General features: G+C 37.4%; 1 protein-coding gene across 1 annotated transcript in view; it reads right to left on the reverse strand.

Annotated features, from left to right (window-relative positions):
* Positions 1 to 3,553: 3,553 nt before the first annotated feature.
* Positions 3,554 to 17,196, reverse strand: part of hepacam2 (HEPACAM family member 2) — a 21,674-nt gene continuing 8,031 nt past the window's right edge. Inside the window, exons 3-10 of the mRNA XM_015376439.1 lie at positions 15,763 to 16,122; positions 15,392 to 15,679; positions 10,379 to 10,678; positions 9,247 to 9,372; positions 8,941 to 8,962; positions 8,809 to 8,843; positions 4,750 to 4,823; positions 3,554 to 4,608 (exon numbers count right to left, since the gene is read on the reverse strand). Of these exons, the coding sequence (XP_015231925.1) occupies positions 4,498 to 4,608; positions 4,750 to 4,823; positions 8,809 to 8,843; positions 8,941 to 8,962; positions 9,247 to 9,372; positions 10,379 to 10,678; positions 15,392 to 15,679; positions 15,763 to 16,122 (1,316 nt within the window). The 3' untranslated portion in view covers positions 3,554 to 4,497. The remainder of the gene's footprint in view (positions 4,609 to 4,749; positions 4,824 to 8,808; positions 8,844 to 8,940; positions 8,963 to 9,246; positions 9,373 to 10,378; positions 10,679 to 15,391; positions 15,680 to 15,762; positions 16,123 to 17,196) is intronic.

Below are 17,196 nucleotides of genomic sequence, written 5' to 3' on the forward strand. Positions count from 1 at the left end.
TCCCATATCAAACTGAAATAATATTTAATAAATTTATTAACTTTTCCTTTTTTTTTTTCCAGTGGCCCTAATCCTCTTCCGTAGATTCTCGTGGATAAATTTCACTAAAATATTTGGGAAAAAGAAGTCAAGTTTTGTTCTACACTTTGAAAAATAGAAGAGAAATATAATTGCTCCCTAAGTTTTATTAAATGTAGATTTATTTAGTTTTACTAATGCAGCTTACCTCTTTTGCCACCGGATGTCAGTATTTTTGCAGCAAAGTAAAAACTTGGAGGCACAAAAAATAAACAAGAGCAATTTAGATAAAATACCATATTGATCTTGGTCATATTAAAATCTTAAATAACAAACCATGATTAGATCACATATTTCTTTCTCTATTTATATATATGCTGTATGTTTGATCACAGGCACATTTGCAAAAGAATAATTGCAAAGGGTCCAGAATCAAAACCAACTGTTAATATAAAATTTTCCCATACACTATAATAAAAGGGCATTTTAGTAGCTTTGTTTCTTTTTTTCTAGATGACTAGTTCAAAACCAAAGCTACTTATATTTGTTTATACATGTCATATTCCCATAATAAAGTTTAAAATTTTTGGCATTTTGAACATGTTCTATTTAAACTTATTAACATTAAGATGTAAATGATAGGTTAAATCATGCAGAAGACTTCATTTAGCTAGTAGTTTTAGCAGCCTATTTCTATGGATGTTCGGCAGCTAGATTACAAAAAAAAATATTTTTCCCAAATAATTTGGAAGAAAAGTGTTTTAAATTTTGTCATATTCAGCTATAATCTTTTGCTCTAATTAAAGCTGGAATACTTTTGGGGGTGTTTCTCTTTTAGCTTTCATATTAAAAAATTGGCTTTTTTTTTTTTCTTTCCTGTCTTGACCTGTATTCTGTGTTAAGCGTTTGTCAATCACACACATTTTAGAGAGGAAATGCAATTAAGTTTATAACATCAAACCGGTTAAAAAGCATTAATTCATTTCCAGTGGTTGTGTTGTTTAGTCAGACTTATTCATATATTATTCATGAGAGACAGGATCATGTCATGCCATGTTTTCCTTGACTGATTCTTCCTCTCTGCCAAGGTATTAAAGCTTGCACCGCATTGAAAGTTCTTCCAAATAATGACCTAAATGGTGCACGCAGGCAAGCTTAGTCTGCTTTGTAATTGCCCCATCAGGCCTTCTACTGAGCAACACTTGAATGCTCCCCACCGCAGGCAGAGGGAGAGCTAGTTCCTGGTTAATCATGCTGTAGGCTTATTTCCCTGTCAAATGAAGGTGAGGCTGCTCTCTTCAGGTGAGTTTACTCCAATGTTGTTCGTTGGGAAGCCATCCGTAAGGCGGCGCCTCCCTTAAAGTATACACTGAGACGGAACAGATGGCAGCCTCTACCCGGAGATGCCACCACAATGAAGAGGCACAGTTCATAAGCTATAATTAGAACAAGATTGCAAAGACTTCTTGTTATTATGCAAGGAGCATCATGTAGACTTGCAGTTAATTATCTTCTCATTTGGCAGGTGGTTCAAAATTTTAGCAATTGTTGATATTAACAATTGTTTTAGCTCAAAAATTATGCTGTTCGAATTTTTTATTTTGCACTACAAATTAGTTTAAACAGAACAAAAACCTGATTGCTTATTTCCTGCTAAATAAAGGACTTTATTTTCTGAATTTTTTTGTGTTCCCTTGGACTTATCCTTGAATGCAGAAATGCAAAACGGCACAGATCCTCTTATTTACTCGTGATAAGGTGTCAGCAGAAGCAGGTGGGAGGGCACCCTGCGACATGCTGTTGTGTCCATCTGTGGCTGCCTATCTCCTCATCATGCCAGGTACACAGCTACCGGCACACCAAATGCCCACAGAAATGAAAGGTCCTTTTCAGATTTGAAATGAATACAATTCATGTAATTATGAGATACAGAATACATAAATACTTAAGACTTACCGACTGATATAACAGAACATCTGACAGTATTTTCTTTTTCTTCCCACATCGGTTAAACCCTAAGTGACTTAACTTGGCAGGTTTGATGAAAAATAAAATAGAAAAACACAGTAAAAGGTTTCATAAGCATTGTTATTGCTTCGATGTAGATAGCAAACAGACTTCCAAATGACCATGACAGTAAACAGTCTTTAATAAAGTACAAAACATGTGTACACAAATTGTACAATAATTTCAAAATTATTAAAGGTTTTTGTGTTTTTATTCAGTTTTAACAGGCAATGAAAAGCAAAACAAATTAAATAAAAACATTTGAGAAAAAGAGTGAATAATATTAGACCATTAGGCAGATGTTCTCTTTTCCTCTCTTAACTGTTATTTTATTGAAAGTCACAGAAAAGAAGTTGCATGTATTAACTAATTTTCTGAAACAACTTTTCTCAATTTTATTTCTCTTAATAATATTTAATTGAAGAGTAAGCTTCAAAATGGCAATTTTATTATGGGCAAAAAATGTCATGGGTCAGCGAAGGAGGACATGCAACTCCAAACTGCCACCAAGATCAATGCTTGATACCATGGAGCAATCTGCTTTAGATTTCTAGGTCTCTGCTATGAAAAAGTTCTTACAGCTATGAATAAAGATTTAATTGAATGGAAAAAGTACCAGCTGTAATACTATAAATCAAATTTTATTAACTAAATTAATTCAATCTTCTTGAGCTCCCTTGCATGTCTTGTTGAGACAGTGTGGACAGCATTACTGCCGCTGTTATGATGCTTTCAAAAGCTGTGCTCTTTTCCTCCCAATGAGAAAAAAGCTAAGATGGAAGTCAGAGCACATATTTGCTCAAAACAGCTCCATCGTTAAGAGAAAAGTCTTCTATTTTCAGAGTGATAAGGTTAAAGGGAAGGAATGCATTACAAAAAATTGAGAGAAGAGCAACAGATATCAGAAGTTTATGAGAGGCTCTCAACTCCATGCAGTACTCTTTCTTTAAAAACCCAAACCAGCACACTGGAGTTAAGCCACAGAGGGTAATTTTAAACCTATTCTGCTAAAAAGATTGCTGATAAAAAGAAAGCATGGATCTATTCAAGACATTCGATGTAAGAAAAGGCTAAATGTCAAATGAATGACTTGAACAAAAATAAGCGATGAGTAATTTATCTCAGTGGAAGATCATCTAAAGCAAGCGTGCATTTGTACTGAGGTGAAGATGGCTCAAAAACATCTTTAGACAAGGTTTTCTTTTCTTTGACATTTTTCATCCTTATTTTTTTTAGCCATCTACAGACATTAACAGTAATGTCGCCTATTTAGAAACTAGATTGTTTTGAAATAGAAATGGATCTGGTCTTCATAAAGCCTTCACAAAGTCAATAGTAGACAAAACTTGAAACGTAAAACAAAAACAGCTTTCCTTACTTAAATTTTGCACTGCAAAAAATTTTAATCTTAATAAGTCAATTTTTCTTAAAATAAGTGTATTTTTTCCTGAACTGAGGAGGTACGTGAGACACTTTGCCAATGGAGCAAGACAATTTACATTCAATTTGAGAAAAAAACTATTGCATTGTCTTATTTCAAGTGAGTTTTATCTAATTATCTTATTTTAAGAATAAAAATAGTCATTCTATTGGCAAATCCTTTTACTTACCTACTCAAATTAAGAGTAAAAACACTTAAATTAAGAAATCTTTACCTATTTCTAGATTGTTTTCGCAGTGTGCATGTAGATGACAGATTGAAATACAATTGTCTCTGTTTCATAATATTCCTTCATTTTTTTGTGCATAATGTAGCGTTCAATCAAGAAGAGCAACAAATCACATTCAGTAAAAACAGCAAGTTGAGAACACTGCAAGAATGTTCAGTATGCAGAAAAAATGCACCATTTTTATTGAAACAATAAATGTACACCTATTCCAGTATGAGCATTATGGCTGATCATATGAGGTGGTCAATTCATAATTAAAAAAAAAGACGTTTGTTTTGTTTTTCTGTATCTGAGTTTCTACAGGACTTCACATATTAGAGAAAAATATACAAATAGAATAAAATAGGTAAAGTCTGTACATGTACATTATTTACATTAAGCAAGAAAACGCATTAATTGTAACACTTCTCTGAGAAAATACGGTTATATCAAAGGACCATAAGATGTAGCAGGTTAATTCAATTCCTAATACCTTCTTTATTGAAGTTATCTCTGTGTGTTTTGACTTTTGATGCAAGTTCAGAGATTTTACTGATCTTTATCCATAAATCCCAAAACCTCAAAAAGATGTTATTTTGAATAAAAACAAATTTCAAAATTAAATCATACATGTACTTTTTTCCAACTCTCATATCTATTAGAAGAAGATGAATGTCTGTACTAACCTCTTGACAGTAACAGTGCATATTCATGTTGCAGAACCCAACAATTCCCCTTCATACTTTGTGCAAAAAACAGTTGGGCAGCAAACACAAGAATAAAGCTACACAGAAATCTTCCAGTGAGACCTCAGAGCACACAGCTACTTTAGCAAGCCAGTGCTGGGGGATTCTGGTACGTGTCTGATCACATCATAGATGGTGGTGTGCATATCCTGAACGGACTCCAGCCGAGCGAGAGATCTGCACGATGCCTATAGATTTTTTTTGTTTGTTTTTTTAATGGAGATTTAAAAAAAAAACAATAACAGTAACAGTTAAGTAAATGCAGTTAATGTAAACAAATCTAGAAAGATTTCTACATCCTTTTCAAAGACTGATCACATGTAAATTACCTGTGTGGATTCCATTTTTCCTGGTATGGAGACAAATTCATAGATGCCAAAGTCCTCTGTTGCATCCTCATGACCTGTTGATAAACAGTTTAAAATATCAGCCCAACACTAAACAATCAATAGATTGAGGCTACAGTGGGTGGGAAGGGGAACACATACATAGATGCAGCTGTGTGAAAAAAGGGTTTGTCCTCCTAAATTTTAACATAAGACAAATAAAAAACCCTGACACATAACAGTCTTAAACAGGCTGTCAAGTCATTTTCAAGGCTTTGGGACTCCCAAGAATGAGTACAACAATCCACTAATGGAGGTAATATGTATTGATGAACCCTCCCATGGAGTGGTTAACAAAAAGAACACCAAATAATTTCCAAAGCACTGTAGACTTTTCTTACAACACTGGTTTATCATTCCATTGGGTTCTCTTTCAGGAAAAGAGAAGATTATGAGAGTTAGAAATCTTACAGACAGTATGGAGGGGTAGGATGACTTTGCTGCTTTAGGATCTAGACACTTTTCCAAACTGAAGGAACCAACAAGTCATTGTTTAAAGGCTAACAATATAAAAAAGTTTAAGTTTTAAAGTGGCTTAGTTAATAAAGGTCCTGCTTAAAACTGACTGACATGAGGTTCCAGGTCATTAACCCTTTATCGTTATTGTTTAGTTTTCAGCACACAAGGCATAGGTTAAGTAAAAAATTATTAAGCATAAGTTAGAAAGTTAAAAACCTAATTTGGAAAGTGAATAGGCTAAGTCGGAGGTCTTCAACAGGGGGTCCGCGACCCCTAGGGGGTCCACTGAGGTTTTCTATGGGGGTCACAAAAGTTTCGATTGATTAGACTTTTTGCAGTTTTTCTGCAGTTTTTTCCACTAATTGAAATGTCTTTAAATCCACATTAACATGAATTCAACACACTGAAGTAAACAGATATGGAGGCAGAAGACGTCTTTCACTCAACAATGCACACATTCAGGGACACACAGGAGCTCTTTAAACTGAGTACTGTTTCATTCACAGCACCTGTCCCATCAACCACGAATCTGAATCAGAAATTCTTTAATAATCCCAGGGAGAAATCACATTACTCCATCTGTAGTAGAGCAAGTATAGGACCAGTTTGATATAACACAAGTTCATACAATATCTATAATTAGGGGGTCTCCGCTCCATTTCGCCATCAGTTTGGGGGTCATTGGCCCCTGAGCCCCTGGTGCAATTACGCAGTATTGTGGTTTGGTGTTACCAATTTGATGCAGAGTCTGTGCCACGATTTAGAGTTTTTTCAACAGTTCAGCAGTCTGGTAGCAGTGGAAAAGAAACTGTTGCAGAATCTGTTGAACCTGCTTTGAATGCTGCAAAGTCTCTTCCCAGATGGCAACATGGAGTCCATGGTGGGGGTGTGAGAGGTCATTGATGATGTTACGGGCTCAGGATACACTGCCCTGGGATGTAGTGTCTTTTATGGAGGGAAGAGGAGCCCTAATAAAACTCTCTGCTGTTCTCACCAATCTTCTCACTTTTTTCAAGTCTGAGGCGCTGCAGCCTCCACGCCACACAGATAATGTGTCTTTTTCTTTCTGTTATTGTTTTTCATGCCCTGTGATAGACTGGCCACCTGTCCAGGGTGTACCCTTCCTCTCACCCATTGACAGCTGGAGATAGGCACCCCTAACGTCCCCAGCAGGGATAAGCATGAAATACAATGGATGGATGGATGGACGGACGGATGGATGGACAAATTGTTTTTTCACGCATTTCTTATACGAGCACATTAGACTTTTCTTTTTTTATCTTATTAGTAAGTGATTGTTTTTGGTACTTACTTGGACCTTGATTTTTGCCATTAATATACTTTTTTTTTGTTACAAAAGTAATTTTNTTAATTAATAAAGGTCCTGCTTAAAACTGACTGACATGAGCTTCCAGGTCATTAACCCTTTATCGTTATTGTTTAGTTTTCAGCACACAAGGCATGGGTTAAGTAAAAAATAATAAGCCTAAGTTAGAAAGTTAAAAACCTACTTTGGAAAGTGAATAAGCTAAGTCGGAGGTCTTCAACAGAGGGTCCGGGAACCCCTAAGGGGTCCACAGAGGTTTTGCATAGGGGTCGCGAAAGTTTTGATTGATTAGACTTTTTGCAGTTTTTCTGCAGTTTTTTCCACTAATTGAAATGTCTTTAAATACACATTAACATGAATTCAACACACTGTAGTAAACAGATAAACGGAGGCAGAAGATGTCTTTCAGTCATCAATGCACACATTCAGGGACACACAGGAGCTCTTTCAAACTGGGCACCGTTTCATTCACAACACCTGTCCCATCAATGAGAATTCAGCATCAGAAATACTTTAATAATCCCAGGGCAAAATTACTTTTGCTAAATTACCCCATATGTAATAGAGTGACTATAGGACCAGTTTGATATAACACAATTTCATACAATATATATAATTCGGGGGTCCCCGCTCCATCTCGCCATCAGTTTGGGGGTCACTGGCCCCTGAGCTAAGTTAAAGAGTTAAAAAATGAAGTTCCTGTATCAGCATTAATTTTCTGACGATCACGTTGTAACAACATGATCAGTGAAATTAACATTTCCATTCCATAAAGTGCAGCAGTGATCAAATGTAAACAGCGTGGATAAGAAAAAAAAAAAGGTGCAAAAGAGCATTGATATGGAAGTTCAGAGCGTTAAATGTATATGGTGCAATTATGCAGTATTGTGGTTTGGTGTTATCAATGTGATGCAGAGTCTGTGCCATGATTTAGAGTTTTTTCATTAGTTCAGCAGTCTGGTGGCAGTGGGGAAGGAACTGTTGCAGAATCTGTTGAACCTGCTTTGAATGCTGCAAAGTCTCTTCCCAGATGGCAGCAGGGAGAACAGTCCATGGTGGGGGCGTGAGGGGTCATTGATGAAGGGCTCAGGATGTACAGCCCTGGGCTGTAGTGTCTTTTATGGAGGGGAGAGGAGCTCTGATAATCCTCTCTGCTGTTCTCACCAATCTTCTCACTTTTTTCAAGTCTGAGGCGCTGCAGTCTCCATGCCACACCGAAAATTTGTCTTTTTCTTTCTGTTATTGTTTTTCATGCCCTGTGATGGACGGGCCACCTGTCCAGGGTGTAGCCTTCCTCTCACCCATTGACAGCTGGAGATAGGCACCCCTTACGTCCCCAGCAGGGATAAGCATGAAGTACAATGGATGGATGGATGGATGGATGGACTGACGGATGGATGGACGAATTGTTTTTCACACATTTCTTATACAAGCACATTAGACTTTTCTTTTTTATCTTATTAGTAAGTGATTGTTTTTGGTACTTACTTGGACCTTGATTTTTGCCATTAATATACTTTTTTTTTGTTACAAAAGTAATTTTTGTCTTCCAATAACACCCTTGACTTGACAGTATTTTACCCGAGTGCCATTTAAAGGATTAATGCTGGAGAACATCTGAAGTCGGTCAAACATAGATCAAACACCATTTGTAAATTTCATAAATCAAATTTGTTAAACTCCCAAACAAGAGGAAGAATAAATGAAGCTGTTAGTGCAAATCAAGTTGTAGTTTAATTTGTTTTAATAAATGCGTTTGATGTGTTTTGTGTGTTGTGGTATGAGAGGCATCTGAAAGACTTTGGTAACCAATTTCAGTTTTTTTTTATGGACAATAAAGTTTTATCTTATTAAGTAAACCAAAATTAAAACCCTGGATCTGAAATTTTTAGGCATGACAAAAAAATTTTAAAACACAAAAAAGACCTTACCAGGAGCACTTTACCATGACTACATATAACCTTGTATTGCTGTTTGTCCAAGATCAATTTCCTGACCTTGTTTACACTGCTTCTTCTTCTAATCCCAAACCTGTTTTTCCAGCCATCAGGTTAGGTAATTAAACAAAACCAGGACGGTAGTCATTCATTACTTCCTGTAGTAATACCTAACAAAGATGATGTAATGCATTTATAACCAAACATGTTGCGCTTTGGTGTTTGTGTGTTTACATGTAATCAAAAGCCTTTTCCGTTATGAGTGTTTGAGATGTTTACCTGAGCGATGTGGTCGTTTCTGCTCCGTAAATGGTCTGCAGAGATAAAATGAAGTAGTTATTGAAAGTATACGTATGTTTTTAATATTATCTCAAATATATGTTTTATATAATTAATATTCCAGCTTCTTACCTGTTGTAGAAGTTCATGAGGACTGTTTATATCAAAGTGACATGAAAGAAAAACACTTCAATCATAAATCCAAATATAAGTAATATAAAAACAACTGCCTGACATATTCAAATAGAGAAGTTACTTTGCCCTGGTTATCTTTACTTTGACTAATATTTGCAAGTTATTTAAATATCTCTGATGCAGATTCTAAGGCAGGAAATAGACGACTCTATACCTTCGCTCATTTAGATTTAAGGCTTTTGAAACAAAATAATTCAGGAAGCCACTCATGGCAAACGCTTATAAGAAAGAGCATAATCCTACCTCTCTTTGGATGGCATGTCCTGCGGAAGAGGAACAGCAGCATAAAACCAATGATAAACGAAGAGCAGACAGCAATGACTGCTAGCGGAGACACCGATCTACCCTCATCGGTGTATTTCTCTTTCCCTGTTCACAAACAGAAACAAAACATATCGGAGATTACCTTTTTAAATAGGAGTGCGCCATTCCAAAATAATGGTGGTAGTGCTTTGGTCTTTCAATGGAAAAAAACTGTGAAAATGGATGTAACGTGCAATATAGAGGGGAAGCTTATGGCGTCCAGAGACTGACAGTAATAAAATAACAAAAAACTTTGTGTGATTGCCTCCTATTTCTTTATATGGGATTGAATTAGATAGCCATAAGCGTTTCCGTACAATTTGTAATTTGTAAAAGATGGCTGGCATTGATGCTTACTGGAAAATAGCTTATTTATTTAATGTTTTGCCACTCAGGAACAAAATCTTGATTATGAAAACTCTTTCAGCTGTAAAGACTTATTATGTCAAAGAAAGAGCATACACACAAAAATCGGTCTATTTGTGTATGTAATAGGATTTTAGTTTTCTATTAAAACTGAAATCATTAGAAGATTATATGTTAAAGTCCAGAGAGGATTTTGACATCTTACACAAAAAGATGTCCAGCATGACTTTTATTGACCTACCAAACAGTTTTAAATCAAAACCAGTATCGGTAATAACCATCCCTGTGGGTCTTTCTCGGTGTTACCATGACAACATCTCAATCTCTCATACAGCACACAGAAACTGGCCATGCAATAAAACCTAGTCAATAAATACAACAGCTGTTATTCTTTGTTTACTTTCCCAGCCGCTGAACTAAAAAAGACAGAGGCTGACGGGAGCCTAGCAACACAGATAAAATCTTAGTTCCAATAATATTTATGCATATTTTATGCTTTATCCATACCCTGCTTGCACGACTCAGTTGCTTTTTAGAATAATGTTGCTGGTGCAAGAATATAAAAAAGGTCGGACAGCTTTATGATTTGGAAAGTATCATCTCCGTCACCTTGGCATGAAAAGCGGCTCACGTAGTGTTTATCTTAGAGGATTCCCAAAACCAACCCGCGCTCTGCTCCTCCTGCCATATTCCGCCCTCCACCCACCTGTTCCCAAGCTGGCCACCACTAGAGTGAACTGGGCCTCGTCCTGCTTCTTTGTCACGTTGTTGAAGGCGCGGCACAGGTACTCCTCGGTCTGGGCCAGCTTGTAGGACCGCACCTCCAGCCGTGGGCCCTCAGTAATGATCTGAGTCGCATTGCGGCTCTTGGAGATCCAGACGTAACTGTTGGGGGGGTTGGAGTCTGCCTGGCATTCGAAGAACACCAGCTCACCAGGGTTGATGGTGAACACCTCCCCTGTCCGGAGGCCCTGGACAGAGTTCACCTCCAGGTTGTAGGGGCCATCTGTGTGGGATAGGAAGACCATTTGTTTTGTTAAACACATTGGCACATCTATCCGTTTAGTTTATGGTCTCATTCTTAAGCATGGTGGGATTTTATTTGATGGATTGTCTTGAAGCTAACTTGTCACTACCTGTAAGAACCTTTTAAATCCTTACAGTACTAAGTACATTCTCCCTCTCTGTCTTCATTTGTGGAAGTCAATAAACGGCTATGCTTACTCCTAGGCTTTTCTTCTAGAGGCTGCTTCATCAGCGTTTGCCTACATTCAGTCATATTACACTTTCTCTGGTTTTCCTTTTTATCTTTTTTTTATTCGACAAATTTTAAAATCCCTTTCTACGGCCAATTATCTATCCTCCATGACGTAAAGTGGTGCATATAATGGGATCAGAGCAAAAAGCATTGTTTGTAGTTTACTGAATTACTTCTCCATTTTCAAAAAAGATACAATATATTGGGACAAAGTGATTGAACAATATGGCAGAAGTCTTCAAAAGTGTTATCAAGGGTTGTGCCTTACATTTAGGGAAATAATCATATCAGATTAGTCATCATTATACTCAAAAGAGATGTCCTAATAAAACCTTTTTGTCCTCGGAGTGATCTGTGTCATTTAAGATTAGCCCTTACCCAATCGTAGCCTGGTTTTATTGACAGAAACAGATATTATATCCCAACCGCATTATCAGGAAAACAGCTCTAGGACTTTAGATACAGCAGTATTCTGAAACATTTACGTAGTTTTATTATTGATATCTGAGCATCTATTGAGTGAACGCATAAAGTTTCAGTCTTCTATAAGCTTATGTCATGCACTTAGTTGGAATACTAGTCTAACACATGTTATTTCTGCATGATTCACTGATAAATTAGCCAGTAGCACATTTCAATGCAGTTGCATTTAACTGTGTGTAGATAAAAAGTAGGTGTAATTTCCAAAAATTTTTTCTAACTAGTTTTTATTTTAGGGGATATTTGAACACATTGTGCAGAGCAAAAGACTTAACACTACAGAGAGATAAGAAGCTCTAACAGTCAATACTGTGCCTCTTAGTGGCGACATTGGCATCCGATTTGCCCTGCAATTTGAGGGTCATGGTTCGAGCCCCGGCTCCAGCTTTCAGTGTCGTTGTGTCCTTGCGCAAGACACTTCACCTGCATTGCCTACTGATGGTGGTCAGACAGCCCGTTGGTGTGACTGTAAGGCAGCCTCGCTTCTGTCAGTAAGCACCAGGACAGCTGTGGCTATAATGTACTGTAGTTTGCCACCAGGGTGTGCATGAATAGGTGAATGACTAAATTAAGTGTAAAGCATTTTTGTAGTACAGGCCATCTTTCAATGAGAACAGTGGAAAAGATTTTCACTGAAAAATAAAAAGTAGCCCGCACAGCTAGATGGCAAACAGTTTGCTACCATCTGACATACAATCTGAATTTATTTGTTTTCTGATCCTTTAAAAAGACATTGATCTCATACAACAGTTCAATGTGCCAAACTTTCTAAAATGTTCTTTAAAGGCACACCACGCACTTTGTGGCCTGTTGTCGGAAAATTTTGATTTCTCTTATTTCATACATTAATTTATCCTATTTACTCACTATCAAAGTTTTCACTCTGTCTTTTTCACCTGCAAGGCCACACAATGCCCCTGTGTGAGGGTGTTTGTAGACTAGACATAGGTTCTTCCCAAAGCAGTCCAGATTCTTTCTTGAGATTTATTCATAACATGTTACTGTTAACCAAAGTGTCTGTGATTTGTTTTGACTCTGACTACTTTCCATTGTTGTAAGTAAGGGGGAACTGAACGCTGTTGAGGCGGAATGGGGCTGAATACTGTGCCATAAGGTCTGTATGATGAACTGTTCTCTCTTTGCAAGTGCCGACTAAGTGAAATCCATCAATCTCCATCGATCTCCATTTAACTAGGGTGAAGTATTAAATACTTTTTTCTCACTGCATGACCTAAAGACTTAATGCACAGTAGTTATTGTAAATAATTACTCAGGGCGATATACAGCTGTTGACACTAATGAAATATCGACTATGTAAGTTGGGAGATGACGGACCATCGTTGGCCAGGTCCTGTGACCCCGTGACAGGCTCGTATATAGTCATGGAGCTAAGGGTTTTGCTCTACAAAAAAAAACGGCGAAGGGATCCTGCATGAGAAAAAAAACAAGATTTGATCATGAAAAGGAGTTTGTTCGTTAACGCTGGATGTAAAGCAATTCTCCTTTCTCAACTTTATCATTAGACTGGTAAGTTAACACTTTGCTAAAGGTATACAGTCATATACCTTTGTTATATTATTTTCGATATATAGTGGAAGCAAAATACTGGCGGTTACAGGTCTAGCGTCCCTAGTGGCCAAAGGTTACACTGTATGCCTTTAATTTCTCATCTTCATTTTTACATGACAAGTGGAAGTAGTTAAATTGGTGCCATGTTAATATATACACTTAAGTTTACATTTAAATAATTTTAAGGACTGGATCAGATATACATTGCCATTTTAACTGTATCAGACTCTCAGGTGTCATTTATGCTCGTTTTTGCTATTCTGTGAGTATGGAAAAAAAAGAAAATAAGGAGTTTTCAACTGACATAAAAAAGTAAACTGTCTTTATCTAAATACATCAAATGAATGGAGCTATAACTTACACTTCATGAACAGGTAGTACATGTTAAGGTTTAATGGTATTTTTTCCTAAAATATAACAGGATCAACTGACCATCTGGCTATGAAATTTAAATACTCTACACAACGCTTAAAGCTGGCTTGACAATTGTCAGCTAAACTAACCTAACATAAGTTTCACTTTTAGTTTCAACCACTTAACATGCTCCAGATGATTAATTTTTTGTATAGATAAGTGTGAGATTAGCTGATTAAGTCCTCATTTGTGTCGTAGTTGCTTTCTTTCAGCGGTGGTGCACACGTGTAGCAGAAGCAACTTGCCCGAGAAGCTCATGTGCCACAATTAGTGTAGTGTTTTTGTAGCTTAATTTCTTCTAATGCCGTGAAAATGAAAGGGTGATTCACAACAATACTGCTAAGAGGGTATTAGGTTAAGCTGTGGATGCTATTTTTTTCCCCATCGGTATGTGTGTTTATCAGAACTGCTATCCACAGCACTGACGAAGGGAAACTTTGCAGATTTTGTTTCCCCCTTAAGTGAAAGAAGAACAAAAACACTGAAGCCTGAAAAGAGTGTGAGTCATACATTTAAACTCTCGATAATCTTAGTAACCAACATGTACCAGGACAAGTCTTACCTTAAGGGAAACACAAATCTCCCTTCTCTAGTTTCACTGTAAAGGAGTACTTTAACTAAATCAACAAGTAACACACTCCTGTGCACAACACTTCAAACATGCGTAAGAAGATCTGTGGTCACTAAACAATTTTTGGGAATCACTAATATTTCGAGTGCATATATATGTCATAAAACATCTTTATTGTAAAGCTTTTTTTTTTCTATATTTTTCCAAATCCAGCATGAATCATGACTAAAAAGTTATGGAAGCTGCTTAATACCAGTGAGTAGATATGAAGGGGGTCAAGCAAATTACAGGAAATACAGAAATGTCCAAAACACTGTGTTTACCTTTAGTTTCAAGGAAATTATCACATATTCAAATTACTTCATGATCTGGACCCGGTTTCTTTTTCCTCACAGACACAAAAGAGCTCTATCAACACAACCTGTTAAACAGCAGAGGCCTACTGAGATAAGTCCACTCCCATGCAAATACTTCCCAATGAGAGAAATGTATTCTTCAACTGACAGAAGGGAGTCTGAGTTCATGAAAAATACAGACGTTATGATTAAAATATTTAAAGGCAAACTGTAAAATAGAGAACTCAAAAAAGTAGATTTGTTGTTTGCTCATAAATCATATTTAACACTTGTGTAAAAACACTGCTGCCATAAAGGGTGCATGTTTGCTACGGTGTTGCTATAAACTCATATTTAGTCAAAAGCTAGAGCATGTAGAGGTGTTTGGGTTTAACATTTAGATTTTTGTGCATTTTCACTGCAGGAACCTTTTCGAGGATTCAGATTAGTTTTCCTGGACCTCCTCACTACAGGAACTAAAAGATGCAGTCAGATTATTATGATAGAGATCCATCCTGATAAACAACCTTGGTAGAAAGGTTGTATGGTTCAATACATCCTGAAAAAAATGATAGTTTTGCAGCAGAATGGCGCAAAATATATTTCTGATTTTTTATTATTTAAAGTCTGCAAGAATAAATTTCTTCCTGTCAACCCAGTTTTTTAGACAAATTTTTCGCATTGTATGATGTAGTCAAAATCAGCTAATCTCATTGGAAACTTAAGTGAATAAAATTGTTTGTGTACTTCCACTTTCAGCTGTTAGTGATTTAAAATGAAAATGTTTGAAAGTTTTAGGCTGTGCTTTAAGCACAAATTAAAGCCTGCACAGTTGATTGGAGGACAATGTTCACCCAATCTGCCAACCATCTAAAAGGAACACAGATTCAATGAAGGTGGGGAAAGATGTTTGTCTAGAATATATCAGCAACCAGTAAGGAATTCACAGCAGTTTCATTCATAAGTATAGGTGAAAAAAAAAACTAAGAAATTGCATTCAATATTTTGTAGGAAAATGATTCATGTGAAATGTGGGTTTGTCAGGTGGAGCTGGTAAAATAATAGGAAGCAGAGAAAGGCATGTCTACTCACAGTAAACATTGAGCTCCGCTCCTCTGCTTTTCTTGATTGGGCTCACTGGGTTTGTTGCAGTGCAGCGATAAGTCCCCTTGTCCTCCTTTCTTACAGGGCTAATAAAAAGCGTGGAGTTGTCTTGGAGGAAGTGGTATCTCTTGCTGGGACTCAGTGCAACATTATCCCTAAACCATTGGAAAACAACCCTTGTTCCTTTCTCTACTGAACAAGTCCAAGTCACATTTGCTTTGTCTTCTATGACTGCATAGGAGGGCTTCTTCTCAATGACCGGTATGGAGACAGGCTCTAGCAGGAAAAACAAATTAAACACAGTTAATTTTTGGACCTATTCAACATGAAATCATGAAACATAGCACTTGATAACCCACCATCCACTGTCACATAAATAGTTCTTTCTTCTTTGATGACCAATCCTGTTTTATTGTGAAACTCTATGTTGAGGCTCAGATGATAATACCCCTCATCCTCCTTTTTCAACTTCAGGATGAGCAGAGAAACATTTGGTTGTCTGAAGAGGAGGTGGTTGCGGTACATCATATCCATGATGTTATTTTCTTTAGTGAATGTGACCAACGTTGTCCTTGCACCGTTCTGTTTAGTGTGAGACCAAGTTCCCTGGATCTCTGCTTGATTCACTGGAAATCTGGAGTCCACAGACAGGAGCAGGTGCCTCCCCTCAATTCCATGATGAACCAGTGAGCGAATGTGAATCAGTTCACAGGTAACATCTGAGATAAAGGACATAACAGGATTAGTAAAAAACAGAACAACGTCAAATAGGCAGACTTGTTAGGGCTTCCACATATAGCATTACTATCATATGTCATGATCTTGGCACTGATGACTGGCTTATTGGTTCAGTCTATTCACCTGCCTAGCTCTGCCCAGTTTCTCATTACTGTTCATCTCATCCTCCTGCTCCTGTCTCCAGAAATCTGCTTGCCCCCAGTCATCAGTGCCAGATTATTCGAGCCTTTGGTGAGAGTTCTCTACCGTACCCAGTCGGTTGTTCTGATTTCCCGATCCTGAGTAGTTCTGCCTTTGGACCTCTGAGTCTGCCTGCCCCTGTTCTAAACTGTTTGCCTGACCTGTCGTCGGACTCCTGCTGGATTCTGCCTGCTTTCGACCCCTGACCTATCTCCTGAATCCAACTTGGATTTCCCTTTGATACCTCTTCAGATATCTGATCTTCTGGCCAGGACTCCTGTTTACCTCATTGACACCAGCTTTGGTTACGCCTTCTGGAGACTCCTGCTTTTCCTTGTCTGCTTGCTTCTGCTTATCAGCCAGTTCAGCAGCCTTCTCAGACTGAACTTCAAAACCAGGTTAGTAATTCACACACTCGTAATAGTCCTCTGTCAGATTTACGTGGTCACTAACCTTAGTTTTCCCCTCCACAGAGAATCTGTCCTTTAAAAATCAGTTTTAATGTAAAGAGCCTTCTCTAAAAAAAAGAAAGAATACCAGAGCGAAATAGAACATTATTGATCTAACAACGGAGAAATTAACTCTCTGCATTTAACCCATCCCCTTGGGCTGCCACTGCGCCCAGGATTAATCTTCTTGCTCAGAGAGCAAGAGTGTCGGCTGTGGGGATCGAACCATTAACTTGAAACCTTCTCAGAGCACAAGCGCACTGCTCCAACCGCTAGGCCAAAACTCACCAATCTGGATCAGAGAGCCTTAGAATAAACAGGTGCTACAGTAGTACCCAAAGTACAGAAGAAGAAACCCACAGAGATTACATTCATCTTCTTTCTACATATATATATATATATATATATATATATATATATATATAT

Source organism: Cyprinodon variegatus, unplaced genomic scaffold (genome assembly GCF_000732505.1).
Source record: "Cyprinodon variegatus isolate N-32 unplaced genomic scaffold, C_variegatus-1.0 Scaffold135, whole genome shotgun sequence".
In the NCBI taxonomy this organism is placed as follows: domain Eukaryota; kingdom Metazoa; phylum Chordata; class Actinopteri; order Cyprinodontiformes; family Cyprinodontidae; genus Cyprinodon; species Cyprinodon variegatus.